Source organism: Lepisma saccharinum, chromosome 13 (genome assembly GCF_977018435.1).
Source record: "Lepisma saccharinum chromosome 13, izLepSacc3.1, whole genome shotgun sequence".
NCBI lineage: Eukaryota > Metazoa > Arthropoda > Insecta > Zygentoma > Lepismatidae > Lepisma > Lepisma saccharinum.
In genome coordinates, this window is record NC_139241.1 from 24,467,795 (window position 1) to 24,483,479 (window position 15,685).

Below are 15,685 nucleotides of genomic sequence, written 5' to 3' on the forward strand. Positions count from 1 at the left end.
AGTTGCAATATATTTTTCTCACATGGATACAAATTTACATGCCAAATGCTTACCAGACAAAATAAAATTAATTTTATTTTAATAAAATAATTAATAATTAATAATAATTAATAATAAAATAAATATATTTAATCAATTTAATTAAATAAATAAATATTATTAATAATAATTAATAATAAAATAATTCAATAGGTATATTTTGTATTTATACAGTAGTAGTATATCTGACAAATAGTGCAAATTCTTGGTACTAGATGGCCACAATTAAAATTTCCCTACTCAGAGCCCTCTGGAGCCCATTCGAAACAACTGATTGCAATTGCACTGAAACTTGGTACAGAAGCTATGGAGATCATGAAGTAGCAAATGCTGAAGAAGAAACAAATAGTTCAAATCTTCACCACCAGGTGCAAATGTGGCATTGAAGTAACAACAACCAGTAATTTGAGTTTATATCGGTAAAGCAGTGTTCAATATGTCCCCTGTGATTGACCATTTGGAAGCATACGACAGTGTGATGTGTCTGGGATGTGTTTTACTGTGCACAAGCTTTTAAGTGTTACTTTTCAACCTGGCAGTGAAAAGTGTAACTATTTTCACAGTTTGCACATTGATCAAAATATCACTGCCTTTGAATAATCTCTGATCAATGTGGCTGCGTTGAGGGGACAAGATTTGAGTGTTTGAAAATCTGTTAATTATGGAAATAGAATAGTTGATGTGAACAAAACTGTCAAAATTTTCATTTTCATTACACCCTTGCACAAGTTTCAAAAACGATGGTGTATATTTAATATGTATTATTTGGAATAAACAACACTTTCATTTTAATACAATTAGAACTGGAACATTACATCACCTTCTGTTACTTAAACTTCCTCTCTAATTACGCTATCTATATCGCAAGTTCTTCAGTTCATCATAAATATTTCCTCATTGGTCACCACTAGCGGCTCGCCACCCTGCCATCCTCATACAGTTTTCATCTTCTTCTCTTTGCTTCATGAGATGGAAACACAAAAATGCTATATTCTGTGGCTGAAACCTGTGGTGAGCAAGGTTCAAGTTTGCTCAGCGATCAAGTGAGCAGATCTTGCGGAGCAATGCCTATTTGACCGTCAAGTAGCTGAGCGATCATGTTGCTTGCTGAGCACTCAGATACTTGACACTCCCCAAGTTTCAGCATAATTTTTTGCTTCAAACGGGCTCCATAGGGCTCTGGGTAGCGCAACTTTAATTGTGGCTATCCAGTACATTCTACTTATCTAACAGAACTAGAGCATTGAATCCGGCAACAATCCAATGTAACAGGGGTGCCCCGAGAGGGAGTTCATGATTCATGCTGAGTCATTGAAATTTTTGGGGAGAGGACAGAAGTAACAGAACTATGATAATATAATAACTAATAATCAATTTGATAATGTACAGTTTTACAGTTTAGCTACCACTTCTGTTATCTTCATACAGAAATTTTGAGGAGGGATTGATTGATTGACTTTTTTTTATTAAATACTAAACACCATGGGTTCCCATGGAAGTATTAGCACTCTATTAAATTAATATTATTGTGAATTTTTCAGGGAAACCGATATAAAAATGTTCTTTCTCACTTCACTGGCAATGGAATCTACCTTTTCTGTAGGAGTTGCATGAAGTTTATACATATTATTTTGAAATAAAATATATGCATGTGATTTTGACATGATGATACAATGTACAAGGTCCATATAATGCCCATCATGTATTCAAACCTAGTGTATGGGGAACAGTAAATGGGGCTGGTTGACCCAAGGCAAAGAAATAGCTCTAAAATGTTTCTTACCCTTAGCTTTGTGAAGGAGAAGAGTAGTTTTTTTTTTCCAAATAAAATTTTTGATCCAGTTCCTAATATGATGTGTGTAAGTAGGACTTAACAAGTTGAATTTATTATTGAAACATAAATCTTACTAAAATGTAATGCTATTTAACATCCCAATCTCTTCATTTAACGTATTTCAGTGTTATCAACTATAGAATCAGAGAACAGATTTTTGATAAAAAACGAGAATAAAGAAACCATTTATGTTGCTGCAGAGAAGTCTTCAGCATCCGAACGCCAACTGTGGGGCTCCAGCAGACCATTCGAAATGCACCTTGTAGACCCACATGGCAGGGAAGCTATTCACTTCAGCCGTCAGCTTGGTTGTTGCATGTGTTGTTGTTTTTGTTGTTTGGAGGTTTGTTCAAAATTCTTTATTTTTAATACACAAATCTTAAGCATAGCTCTGTAATTTGAAGAGAGTCAAGCAGTGATTGGAAGAAGTCCATATAATGAACCTATATTTTCCTTTCCACTTCATTTTACCTTTTCACTCTTTGAGGAAGTTCAGCAATGATTAGGAAAGAAAAAGTTCAATCATCATAGAATACTTACCATGTAACTAAATTTTATTCAGATACATATTATCATATTGTTTCAAAATACACTTATATTTGGAACTTAGATTTCTAATGACAAGTTCAGTGGACAAAATATGGGCATACACAGAAACAAAGAACCATCAGAATACAAAATATTGTGAAATAGGAATTGCAGTTATCCTGGTGACATATTTCAAACAGGTGTTTGTTTCTTTATGGAAAGATGAGATCTCACCTGGTTGATAGCCCAAGGGAATCTTTTATCATGCATCGACAGGAAAGCTTCACAACTTACTGCAGGTGTTTTTTTGTTGACAACAAGGTTAAGTCAGCAATTATGCTCTGGGCATGCATTGCTCTCAATGCTGAGTGGAGACCAAAGGTAAGTTTATACATGCATGGTTGAGGGGAGTTTAGTCTGCATCCTGTCATTGGCAGATTTCATGCCTTTATGTAGAAGTGGGATACCAAGAGTAACTGAGCTGGAGTCCCAAATTCCTGTTGAGGTTCCTTCTTTCTCAGGCAATGGCTATGGCTCCTTTTACTCTTCGGTCCCAGTATCACACATTTAGCTATGACTTAGTGTCTGCGAATAAAATTATGACCCTCCATAATACTGTGTTCTATAATAATAATAACCCATGGTGCAACAGCCCATTGAGGGTCCAGCCTCACTCCCATCTGATCCTACTCACTCACTCACCCAAGGTGGGAGATCATCCAATCAGTTAAGGGGTGACGTATGATCAGCGCAACGAACCCCAGTTGTTGTTGTTGTTGTTGTAGGTTTTCATGACCGGGTTATGCTATTCATTTGTAGCTCCCCAATTTCCTCACAATGGTGGGTGGCCATGCATGGGTTGAAATCTCAGGAGAAAAGTTGTTACGCTTCCCCCAGGAGACTTGAACCTGCAGATGTCTCATAGCCAGAACCCAAAGCATGACGCGTTAGACCACATGGCCACACAGCAGGATGCTCTGTTCTCCTAGTTCCTGCTTGGAATAGTCCAATGTAACTTTGATGTTCTTTTCATTACTGTTCTACAGTGTATCCTGTTTTCATATGTGCTTCCGATTAACACATTGGGGTCTCACGACGGGCATAGCCCACAGTACACTTAAAGTCAATGTGGACGAAAGACGGGCATAGCCCATCCTGCGGTATGCAATCGCTTTGCCGATTGAACTACGGGCTATGTTCGGAGTTCGTCTCATGTGCGTGTTCCTTCAAGTGTCTTGGTTGAAATTCAGACCGCTAGGTGACTCATGTCCTATTTTTATCTCGCACCTGCGACTGTTTGTTGTCGGGTTGATGTACGTTGCATTGTTTAGAATGGCATCCTTAGGTCCAGACCATATAGCGGAAATTCTGCATTCCATTTGTTCATTAGGTCAGTGGTGAATGCATACGTAATTTATAAGAAAGTAAACAGGGAAAATCATAATATGTCTCTGGAAGAGTTCATCATCCAAGTAGGGGAAGTGCTACTCATCAAAGTGGGCGAAGATATTCAAGGTCAAACATCAATGTCAACTACAGCAGATAGGCTAACAGGCCGCCATTTTCCAAGGAAAATCCCCCCTTACAGAGAAAAAGTCAAGGCCCTGTAGGTCATGTAAAGTTTGTGGAGACAGGCACAAAAAGGAAACTGGCAAGTGGGCAAAAAAAGACACAACATTTTACTGCCCCAGCAGTGACGTTGGTCTCTGCATTCCTGAATGTTTCGAACTTTTTCATACAAAAGCTAATTACCTGTAATTTGTAATTATTTTTTGTTATTTGCACATCAGAAGTATTTTTATGCAAGATTCAAAAGATGTATTGATAGTTTATGTAGTTTTTGCATTGTGAATTATTGAAATTTTCAGATTACGAACTTAAAATATCTCTATATTAACATTTGTTACAATGTTGTACTTTTTCTTTTTTCACAAAACATTGCTGAAAAAAATATTCAAAAATGTCTGAAAATGAAAAGAAAATTTAACAAATTTTTGTTCATTGAAAAGAGGACGCTTTGTAGATTTGAGAAATGTGTGGTAAATAAAAACAAATCAAAAATATTTTTTTCTATGATTTTTTTGAAAAACAACCAAAAACTGCAAGCCTGAGGTAAAAATGCTGTATTATGAGGCCAGACCCGAATGTGTTAAGCAACTGATCTGATTTTTCCGAACTTTGTGGATCTTTTTTAACACTTAAAAAATATTAAAAATATCCAAAATTACTGAAATAATATTCAAATTATTACATAAAAAATTATGTTCAAACATTTGGATAAAAAATAGTTAATATGCACTATTTGTTTAATTAGAGAAATAAATCATGTAGTGAAAATATTATTTTATATGAAACAATGTAAATTGACTACAGCATCAAAATTCTATGAAAAGTTAAAAAATAATGAACACACTCAGTTTTGTAATTAAATGTAATAAACATTGCACCAGTTGCACAGCAGAAATGAAAAGGAACATTCATTTGGAAACTTTTATTAGCCTCCCATAATTCTTGGTTTTCATTTTCAACATGTTCTGCTTATTTTCCTTATGCAATAATATGAAATATAATAATTAAATGCTTATTAATTGTAATAAAGGTTATATTATGATTGTTACCTGTACTACTGATGGAGAAACAAAAATCTCAAGACCTCTAAAAAATATTGGTTATACAGAGGCTGATCCATCTCCATCCGAACAAAATGAAAGTATTGCTTACCTAAGAGATTCCAGCCTGACACTATCGATCATGCTCGATGTGATGACCACCTGTGCGTACTATTGCACGACATCGCAGTTTCCACTGCAGCAGACTTTGTTGCAGCTGTACCAGGTGTAAATTGTTCCACTCCTGCTTGCAGGCTTTCCATAGGCCATGCACGGTGCGACACTGACATGTTGAGTAGGTACCATTTGAGAAGTCCAAATTTACAAAAATCCATCGGACTGGCATCTGGACTCTTCACTGGAATGTCCTTTAATGGCCGTGTGACTTGAAGGTTTATCCTGGTGCAGTTCCACAGGATTGGTGTCTGCTCCATACTAGACCGGTATTTTTTTGTGTACACTGGTGAAGGACATGTTCTTGGTAATACGCAGCATTGATTTTGACATTTTTTTTTCGACTCGATGAATCGTCAGCTTCCCTCTGTAGCAAAATCCAGTCACAATCATGAAACCTTTCGAGAAACTTTCCTTGCATTGACGCACAAAGTGACACCGGTCTTTTGCATCAACATGGATCTTCTTTAGCACCTGTCTTGTTAGTTTCACAGGTGTTCTCTTTGGATGCGATTTTGTTGGTGATGTGGGCTGTGGAGGCGGTTGCTGTGCATTTCATTTAATTATATCACTAACAGTGGCCCATCCTAACACCAATCCATTGTTCCGACACTGTTCTGCTATGCAGGAAATGCTAAATTTGGCATCGAAAAGTGTCATAACGTACTCTTTCCAATAGTGATTTGTTTTCTGCGGCATTCTACCCACTACAACACCTTCACTCTGCTAGACAACAGCTTACACACTGCTCATCGCATGCATGCAGTTTGGAGGCTTTGTGCAAACCGGTTTACCAATTTGCACTGTCTGCATGTTGTTCAGATGGAGACGGATATCAGCCTCTGTATTGTATCCCCCAGGCATTGTACCTACCTAGGGTTGGTCCTTTATGATATCCCACATTTCTTGGACCACATTCTCATCAGCACTTACTTAAAGCCTCTCTGATGGTGTAGTGGTAACGTCATTGCCTTGTAGTCAAGTGGTTGCGTTCAATACCCGGTGGAGGCACATAGTGGTTTGGATCCCACTTTAAACTGTAAGTCCAGTCCCAATTAGCCTTATTGTGCATAAAAGTGGACTTAAAACAAATCTCATCAGCACTTGCAAAGGACTGATTCACCTCTGCACAGATCCTCCATTGTAAGCAACAAGGGAAAGGAAAATTCCATGACACCTAGGGTTGTTCACTGGGCACATCTGGTAAGTCGGGCAGAATTTTCACCAGGCAGGGAAAAAAGGCCACCCATTGACTGTCACTTAAGACCAATCACCTACTCTGCCCAGCCAAATATCATATGGAAAGTGAATGCTAGAAATATAAAGCACTCCATAGAATAGCAATGAAAGGAACATCAAAGTTCCATTGGACTGCTTCAACAAGGAAAGTCAGGAACCACCAGCATCATGGAGGGTCATATAATCATTGCCAAATGTGCACGTTACTTGGACAGAAAAGTAAAAGATGCCATAGCCATTGCCTAAGAAAGCATGAACATCAACAGAGATGTGGGACTCCAGCTCAGTTGATCCTGGAATTCACTTCTCCGTAAAAGTCTGATATATGCCAATTAAAATACTGGGATCCAGAGAGAAGCAATCACTGGATGCTAACCTGAGAACACCTGTTTGAACAAAATATTGCATGTATACTTTTCATACAAGCACACAAGATGTATACAAAAATTTGTATTCTGAATATATATGTGAAACATAAGTGAAAAAACATTGCATCTTGCATGTCCCACACCTTGTGATAACCTTCCGTCAATTCCTGTAACTTTCAGCTTTGCAACCATACTCCCCACACCGGAACTTGAACTCTCAAACAAATGAGGTGGGAAGTGGAAGAGAAACTTGACACACTGCTGCACCACCACCACCACCACAAAAAAAAAAAAAAAAATCCCCCTCCAGCTTCGAAGTCATATATAGTTTATAACCCACTGAAGTACTTGTATCCTAACATAAAATTGAACATAAAAGTTATTGGTCATATTTGCCACCATTATCACTTTCTAATGCCCCAATGTGCAGAGAAATACATAAAAAATCTAATGTTATATTTATGTACAGAGCAGAAGATTGTCGATAAATACAAATTTAGTTTTAGCACTATTTTCTCCTTTGTAAATTGGGATGTATCTGCAACTAAGTAAAAGCAATCTTGATTATACAAATGTTTGATGTATTCACTTTTGATCCTAAAATATAAAATATCATTTCATAAATGACAAAAAACGTCCATATTGTAATTCATAATTAAAATCCTTATTAACTCTGCTGTTTCCTAAAATATTGATTTTCTTTCAGAGCATAGACATATTTTCTCCTCCAGGAAGAAAAATAGGCAGCGTACAACAACAGTGGACCCTCTTCATTCCAACTTTTTTCATTAAGAATGCAAATAATGACACTATTTTCACAGTAGAAGGACCAAGTGCATGCCTATGTTCATCCTACAGGGAGGCAGAATTTAAGGTAAAGAATATGTAAAATTAAATGGTAAACTGCCCACTGTGCATTGCACCTGGAAGGTACATAAGGGGGTGTAGAGGTGGAGCACAACATATTCTCAATTTCAGCTGATGTAATCAGCAGCACACTCTGGCCACCTTTATCCTTCCTCCCAGGGAGTGGCAGGTGGTGGTGTTTAACTTTGGGTGTTGCATTCTTCTAAAAGAAACATGACAAGGAAAGGCTACAGCACCCTAAGTTTAAAAGGATGCTATGGTATGCAGGGAATTTTCTAAGGGGTAGTTTTAAGTTTTCCCTTCTTTTGTAGTTTCTCCTATAATTTTCTTACTTTTCCTGCATTTGACTCTTTGTTTTAAGAATGCTGGGTCAAAGGGGATGAGGTATGATCTGCACCAAGGCCTACTTGGAACCCAACTGGTACTACGATAACAATAAAATAATAACTAAGAAAATTTAAATTAAAGTTTTATAATGACACTAACTAGGTCTGATCTGATACCAGTTGCAAATTATTTACCCATACCAGCCGACACTTTTTCTGGCATTTTGGTCTGTCAAGGAGTCTGCAAAAATGCTACTCAACACTTATATGGAATCCAATTATCTGAGAACTATGCAAAATTGAAAGTTTATTTTTGCTTTGCACCCCTTTTGTGTGAAAATATATAACTTGGATATAATTCTTGACTAACTAACCTCTTCAGTTCACAGAGTCACATATCTGTACCTTCCTTCCGAACAATTTATTTTTGTGTGTAACGGTTTTTTGAGCTGAGACCCAAGTTGTACTGTAGTTTCGTCCAATTCCAATCTCCACGCCGCTACTGAGATTTCAGTTTCCAGCTGCATTTTGATCGTCGTTTGTTTGATTCAATTTTATGGTTGCAAGAAAATGGTATCATCTGACACTTTGTGTGCAGGTAAGTGATATTATTTCATTTTGTACAGAGTTATTTGTGTGTTTTTTGTGATAATGCAAGGTTAATACTCCAATGATGATTGCCCATTGGCATCGTATCAAAATAAAAATAAATATATATAAAATAATTGATTTGAATTTGAGGTACACACACTTGAACCTTGGTTCTCAATTGTTAAGGTATACTGTACTAAAGTGTGTTCAAAAAGTATCTTTTCAAATGCACTGTTTAACTTTGAATTGCCTGTGTAAATACTGACGTAAAAAATCGCCATAAAAATGTATTCATAAATAGAAAACTATTAATGGATGCGCATTTGTGTATGTATGCCTATGTTAATTAGCATGGTGTGGTTTGTAACCTCCCACCTCCAGAAATTCTTATCGGATATTGGAATTTCTTGTTTCACATATACTTCACTAGCTTGTACATAAGAATTCATCAACTTGAACATGAAATAGCACTTCTTATCAATTGGAACACAGAAAGATGATAAGGATAACAAATATGCATAGAAAATTCTGGAAGAGATTAGTAAAATAAAAAAAGTCATGTTCCTGATTCTCTAGGCTAATATCCACTCTTTTGAAATAAATCTACACAATCTAATATAATTGAAATATCGTGATTACCGAATGTAGGAATGTGCAAGAAGTTATTACGTGCTCTGTATGTTACATTCTACTTCAATTTATGTGTTTTATAACATAATAATCATCGTCTTCTTCTTCATTCTAGGTTTTATTGATGAAGACATTATCCATATCAATCAGAACAATATGAGTGAAGTACCAAATTCATCACGTGATGAAAAATGCATTCGCATGGTGATGAACAATGCATTCACATAAAAAAATTAATAGTGCCAATGTTCAACGATTTCATTGAACTAGTAATAATAAAATGATGCTGCGCAGAAGATGTTAATTGGCCGAATTCCTAACATAACCAGTTAATTCTAATATCAAATCACGTAACAATCATCCTCTAAAATTATACTTAATTGATTCTATTATTATTGAGATAAGTCAGAAAAGGAAACAGAAGAAAGTCAACAAACAACCTAAACCTGCAGTTAGGTATGGCCATTTTGGACATTCTCAACTGCTAAGTGGTGAGTGGTAAGGGCATGGAGTCAACATCATATTTCTAGATCTCGGCACCAGTGCCCGATATTATTTTTCAAATACCACCTCTCCCCTAATTTCACCAAACATTTTTGTAAAATCGGGATCAATAAAATTGTAGTACTGGCATCTGGGATCGAACATGGGAGTTCTAGCTTTGTGCTAGAGCACTTGAGGCTAGAGATGATAGCACTAACCATTCGACCATGTGCATGAAGAAATATAACTTTACAAATGCTTCAGCAGCTCAATATTGTAAGAATAAAAATGAATATAAGTTAATAAACAAATCTTACAACTCTTAAATGTTTTTATTTTCTTGTACTAATTGAAATATATGTGTAGCACCATTTTTGGTTAATCTAACATAAAAATATATTCAAAATTGAATTTTTTGTGTTCAACTAGCTACAAACAATGAGGGGAAAACATTTGTACCTTTTAGTTACTGTAAACAAAGTCTCAGGTCTCAAGAGGAGCAAAACTCTTGGCAAATTGATGCATGTAATTAGATTGGAATACTTACACACTAATATTAATCAATATTTTGAACAACTTTTAATTATGACAATTTTCAAGCATCATTATCAGTATCAGTATAGGTATTCAGGATGGCTACTGTAGGACCTTGAGAAAATTCAAGTATAATTCCCGGTCTTCAAGGCAAATTTTCCAAAAATTCAATGGTACAAGAAGATATTTTCTCTGTTTCAACTTTAGGTATTACCCCCTCTCACCACCCACACATAGACACACACAAATATATTAACAATATGAAAGGGTCTGTGTGATTCCAATTTATCCAAAAATTCTAATTTAATTCAATTGATTGATTGATTCAGTTTATTTTACTTCGCGTTTTGTGCCTCTTGGCTAATTTGCGAAGATGGGGATGAGTGATGAAATGATGAAATTGATGAATGGATATTCACAAACAACCAAGCCCGAGTGGGATTCGAACCTGGGACCCTTGGCATCGCAGCACGATGAGCTAACCACTCAGCCACAGGGACCGGCTAATTTAATTAAATTAAAACGGTATATGCATTTGAAATATTTAATTTAAGGTGCAGAGTTTACATTAGTCATTTCACATAATCAGACTCGAAATACATCTACAAACACAAGTCACAAATGTAATGGGATGTACTAATCTATGAAAAATTGTTCACTGTATAAGAATTTCACACTCTAATTTACCTAATCAACTTCAAGATATCTTGCAATAATTCCATGTCATAGATTGTTCTGCAAAGAACACTAACAAAAAAAGCGGATTGAGAGAATTCTGTTTTATTTTCCAGCCAGCTATTTTCTTTTCCTTCCTCGATAAAAATAAAGGTTCAACTGTGAAAAACTTGCCACATGGCATTAATAAATATATATAAATTCAATGGGATTGGGATTAATATAAGTTGCAATTTTTCACATCTACGGAGAAAAATTCATGTAGAATTCACACATAATTCCGGCAGCCAATTATTCATGCAAGGAATTCCCGGTGAGAGCCACCCTGATATTGGTTCAAAGTGATAACAGCTCAGACCTAATACTAACACAATAATCCAGTACTCATCCATACATAAAGACAAAACCCCTCCTCCTTTCTTTCAATGAATATTAATTATAACTGTCTCCTTTAACCTTTCGGGACATGCACGTATATCACTTAGGTGAGCAGTTGCATGTTGTACTTTTTACAACATATATAAATTAGATGTTTTCAAAAGTATAATTTATTTTGTACTTCTTGACTATGTTTCTTTTTATGTTCTTACATTCATATTTTATTTCAATTTTAATTTTTAGTTGTTTTCATTTTTTTTTTTTTTGTTGGGTGAGATTATTTTATCAATTCTGGAGGCACAGTACACAGGGGTTCGGTTCCCACTTTGAACAGTAAGTCCAGTCTCGATTAGACTATATGTGCATAAAGTGGATCTAAAACACCAATTCTAATATTCCAAATTATTTTACTATTTTATATTGGTGACAAGATTTTTTTTTATTATTTGAACACAAGAGAATTTACCATCAACACACTGTAAACAAATGTTTTGTTTCTGGACATGCTGCTTCTTCAGAATGCTTTTTTTTTCTAGTCTTGGAAATCTGACCAAATTCTGTAGTGCACCAAATAGTTACTAATTACTTACCTAGCACAAATTCTGTATAAACACATTACTGAAACTTTCAACCTCCATCTCCTAAATTTTCACCATCACCTTCATTCTCATTCCCATCAGAATGGTCATTATGCTCAACATTTTCTTCACTCAAGTCACTTTCATCTAAATCACCAATTACGCCTACATCACCTTCCTTACAAGAATATTTTTGAAGAAATCGTTCTATTTCACTTGTATCTAATCTTGTAACATGTTGATTAATAATAATAAAAAAATCACTCTCAAACAGTACGGCAAACAAAAATAAAATACTACACGAGGAGGCACGTGTTGTAAAAAGTACAACATTCACTGACACTCATTGTTTGAAACCTTATTTGACACTGACAAACCGTTAGGTGAGTTACTGAACTTATGGAAGTGGTGGAGGAGAGTCAAAGCAAAGAATAGACATGGGTGCAATGCTGCAACAATAACAAATGCCTTTGTTATTAACAAAGAACAATGCTGTTGTAAAATTTACAATGGTGCACGTCCCGAAAGGTTAATAATCGCCCTGAATTATCTTTTCTGGACAATGTTAGCCTCCCAAGTTTCTTAACCTTAGCATATCTATATGAGAGTTGAGAAAATCTCCTATTAGGGCTGCAGTGGCACGCCACTAATTAATTGTGTGAAAGAAACACCATCCACACACAATGCGAAACACATTACAAAATACAGTTTGCAGTTCATTCACAATTGCACAATTTAGAGATGAAATGGTCCCTGCCAAACCGGAAGTTGGTAAGTGCTGGAACAGGTTTTGAGCACAAGTACGATTAAAGGAAGAAAAGGGCTGTTTGTTCCTCCCTTCCTCCTGCCCAATCCAAAATGAAAAAAAGAATTGTCAGTGTGTCCATAAGGGAAGGGGATTGGAGGAGGGTCCTGTGAATTCTAGTTGCATTTCATTGTCCATGGCAGGTCAACTTTACAAGGAATGTGCAGTTTTGGGATAAAAATTTGAGGATAAAGGGGGAAAACTTATGTTCAAGAAATGGGGAAATCTACAAATTGAAATATTGCTTATGTATATCTATGTTAAATTTTCAAGGCTGTGCACTTGAATTTAAACATTTTAGATTAAAAAACATATGAGGGTAAGGTTGAAATAACTTATCCAGCAACTCATGAGGATCATAAGCGAATTTTGGGGCCATCTTAACCCTTAAACAGAAACATAGGTCTTTACTTCATAATTAGAAACATCCGGTCTGAGAGACCTTATTTTTTAATATTTGTTATTACATTTTTTTAAAGTATTTTTAGACAATAAAAGAGCAAAATTATGATTAACAACTCAAATTTATTGAAAACTAAAATTACATGGGAACAAAACTAAGAAAATGTATTAAGTAAATCACTTCCAACTTTTACTCATTTGAATTTGAATTTGAATTTTATTTTTCTTCCGGTGACCCTTGTTTAAAAGGGCATGGAAAACGTCAAGATACATAATGAAATAATAATTAGTTAAGTACATCATAACAAAAAAGAAGAAACATTGTGTAGTACATTACATCACTACACCAAAGTAAAAATGAAAAAAATACACTTCATTACACTACAATAAAAATAAGAAACACATTATCATTGTTGCATGATTGAAATAAGAATACAATTAAAATACATATTTTTTAGTACATTGGCCTTATATTGTCTTGTTCCATGAATTCTCCGATATTGTAGAGAGCTCTATCTGTCAAATATTTTTTTATTGTTTGTATTTGTTTATCTTTTGGAGATATGTTTTATGTCATGAGGCAGCTGGTTGTAGAATATTTTTCCGGCATTCATTGGTGATTGTTATGAGATATTGAGTCTGTGTTGGTTCTGGTAATAATTATCTTTCCCCCTTGTATTGTGGTTGTGTAATTGGTTATTTTTAGTCATGCTTCCAGTATTTAAAACAAACGTTATAGCCTTATAGATGTATAGGGAGTATATTGTCATTATTTGTTTTTCCCTGAATAACTCTTTGCAAGATTCCCTACAGCCTAGTTTGTACATTATTCTAAGAGCTCTCTTTTGATATTGCACATGTGATACTTCATAATTAGAAAGAGTCGGTCTGAGAGACCTAATTTTTTAATATTTGTTATTACATTTTTAAAGTTTTTTTAGACAATAAAACAGCAAAATCATGATCAATAACTAAAACTTATTGAAAACTAAAATTACATGGGAACAAAACTAAGAAAATGTATTATGTAAATCATTTGGAACTTTTACTCATTTGATCATACCTTGGCATTGAATACGTAATGCGAAACACCCGGTCTGTTAGACCTGCACATTATCAAACAATAAGTGTCTCCTAACAAACAGTCACAAACTGAGCAGTAACATGTGCAGAGTGGAGGCAAGTGGTTGATAATAAGGTACTGTGGAGGGAGGAGACAGCTCGATCAGTGTTGGCACACTGTAGAACTACAAAACACTAAAGGTCTCACAGACCGATGTTTCTGTTTAAGGGTTAAAGAAAATTTCAGTCAACCAGGGCAAAACATTGTGCTGGTGGTTGTTACCAATAGCTTGGAAACAACCAGTGGCCTGTAGTACTGGGATAGAGAACACTCAGCTGAGCCTGGATGTGACTAGTTGTTCCTTGACATAGCAACAACCACTCCACTGATATTCTGCAAAATCTTGCTCACTTTCATTAAGCAGATCATAATTCCATCAGATTTCTCACAATACTAATCTACAAAATAATACAAAATGTGTTTTTATGCATATGTGAGGAAAGGATTAAGAGCCCGTATCAGCGTCGCTCGAAAAAAGCAGCGGACAGATGTCATTTATTCTTTCTAGTCTTACCAATATTGATTCCATTTCCCCCTTCGAAGGCAAATCCATTGCATGGGAGACCTTTGCTGGAGGGAGGGGTTGCTCTGTCGAAAGAAGCAGACCACAAGGTTCCCTGTCCGCTACTCTCCCCCCGCTCAAGAGTCTGGCCATAACAGGTTTCCTGTTACAAGACAAAACTTTTTCCGAGTGTCTGAAAGAAGAAAAACCATAGACGAGAAAAACACACATTGACGAACATCGCAATACAACTGAGAGCCAAGGACTGTTTAGGGGACGCGGGGTGTCCAGGGAGTCCGAATCTTCTACGAGAGACTTACAAAGTACTAAAATTAAATAATGTAAATATGCTTGTTTTGTTTAGCATCTGTCGTATAATCGAGAGACATGTATTTCCGTCAAACATATTCTAAGGGAAGGATTACATTGGGGTCAAACAACTTTGGATGACTGTATCAAATAAGATTTATGCACACCACTACTTAAGTAATATGATTAAATATTAAATTAAGAGCTTTTCATTTCATCAAATGGATCTAACATCCTTTTTCGTTATTCAAACAATATTCAATTCCTTATCTGTTTCACAATCACCTTGCCAGGGCAGTTATTTTTATACAAATTAAAGCGATCTGAACTATTCATGAGCTAGATAATGAATATGTGCGGTTATATTCCTATTCATATGCCGTCTTTTTCCCATTCATGTAATAACAATATTAATTAATATTTTAATTATTAATTTAATATTACAGTTATTTTAATTTGTTTTTATTATTAGAAGAAGGTACCAACATCATAGGCGTGCGCAGACTCTCTGATAAGGGAAGGGGGGTGGGGCAAAAGCCATGAAAATTCAGTCAGATCGGGAAAGAATACCTCATTTTATCTCACTGTTTTAGTTTTTTGCATTGATGTGATATATGTATATATATATGTGTGTGTGTTCACGCGCGCGTGTGTATATTATATATATATATATATATATATATATATATAT

The 15,685-nt window shown here is 35.5% G+C and overlaps 1 protein-coding gene across 1 annotated transcript in view; it reads left to right on the forward strand.

Annotated features, from left to right (window-relative positions):
* Positions 1-15,685, forward strand: part of LOC145996903 (phospholipid scramblase 2-like) — an 80,311-nt gene that overhangs the window by 54,952 nt on the left and 9,674 nt on the right. The window contains exons 7-8 of the mRNA XM_083133468.1: positions 1,999-2,216; positions 7,498-7,665. Coding sequence (XP_082989594.1) covers positions 1,999-2,216; positions 7,498-7,665 — 386 coding nt within the window. The remainder of the gene's footprint in view (positions 1-1,998; positions 2,217-7,497; positions 7,666-15,685) is intronic.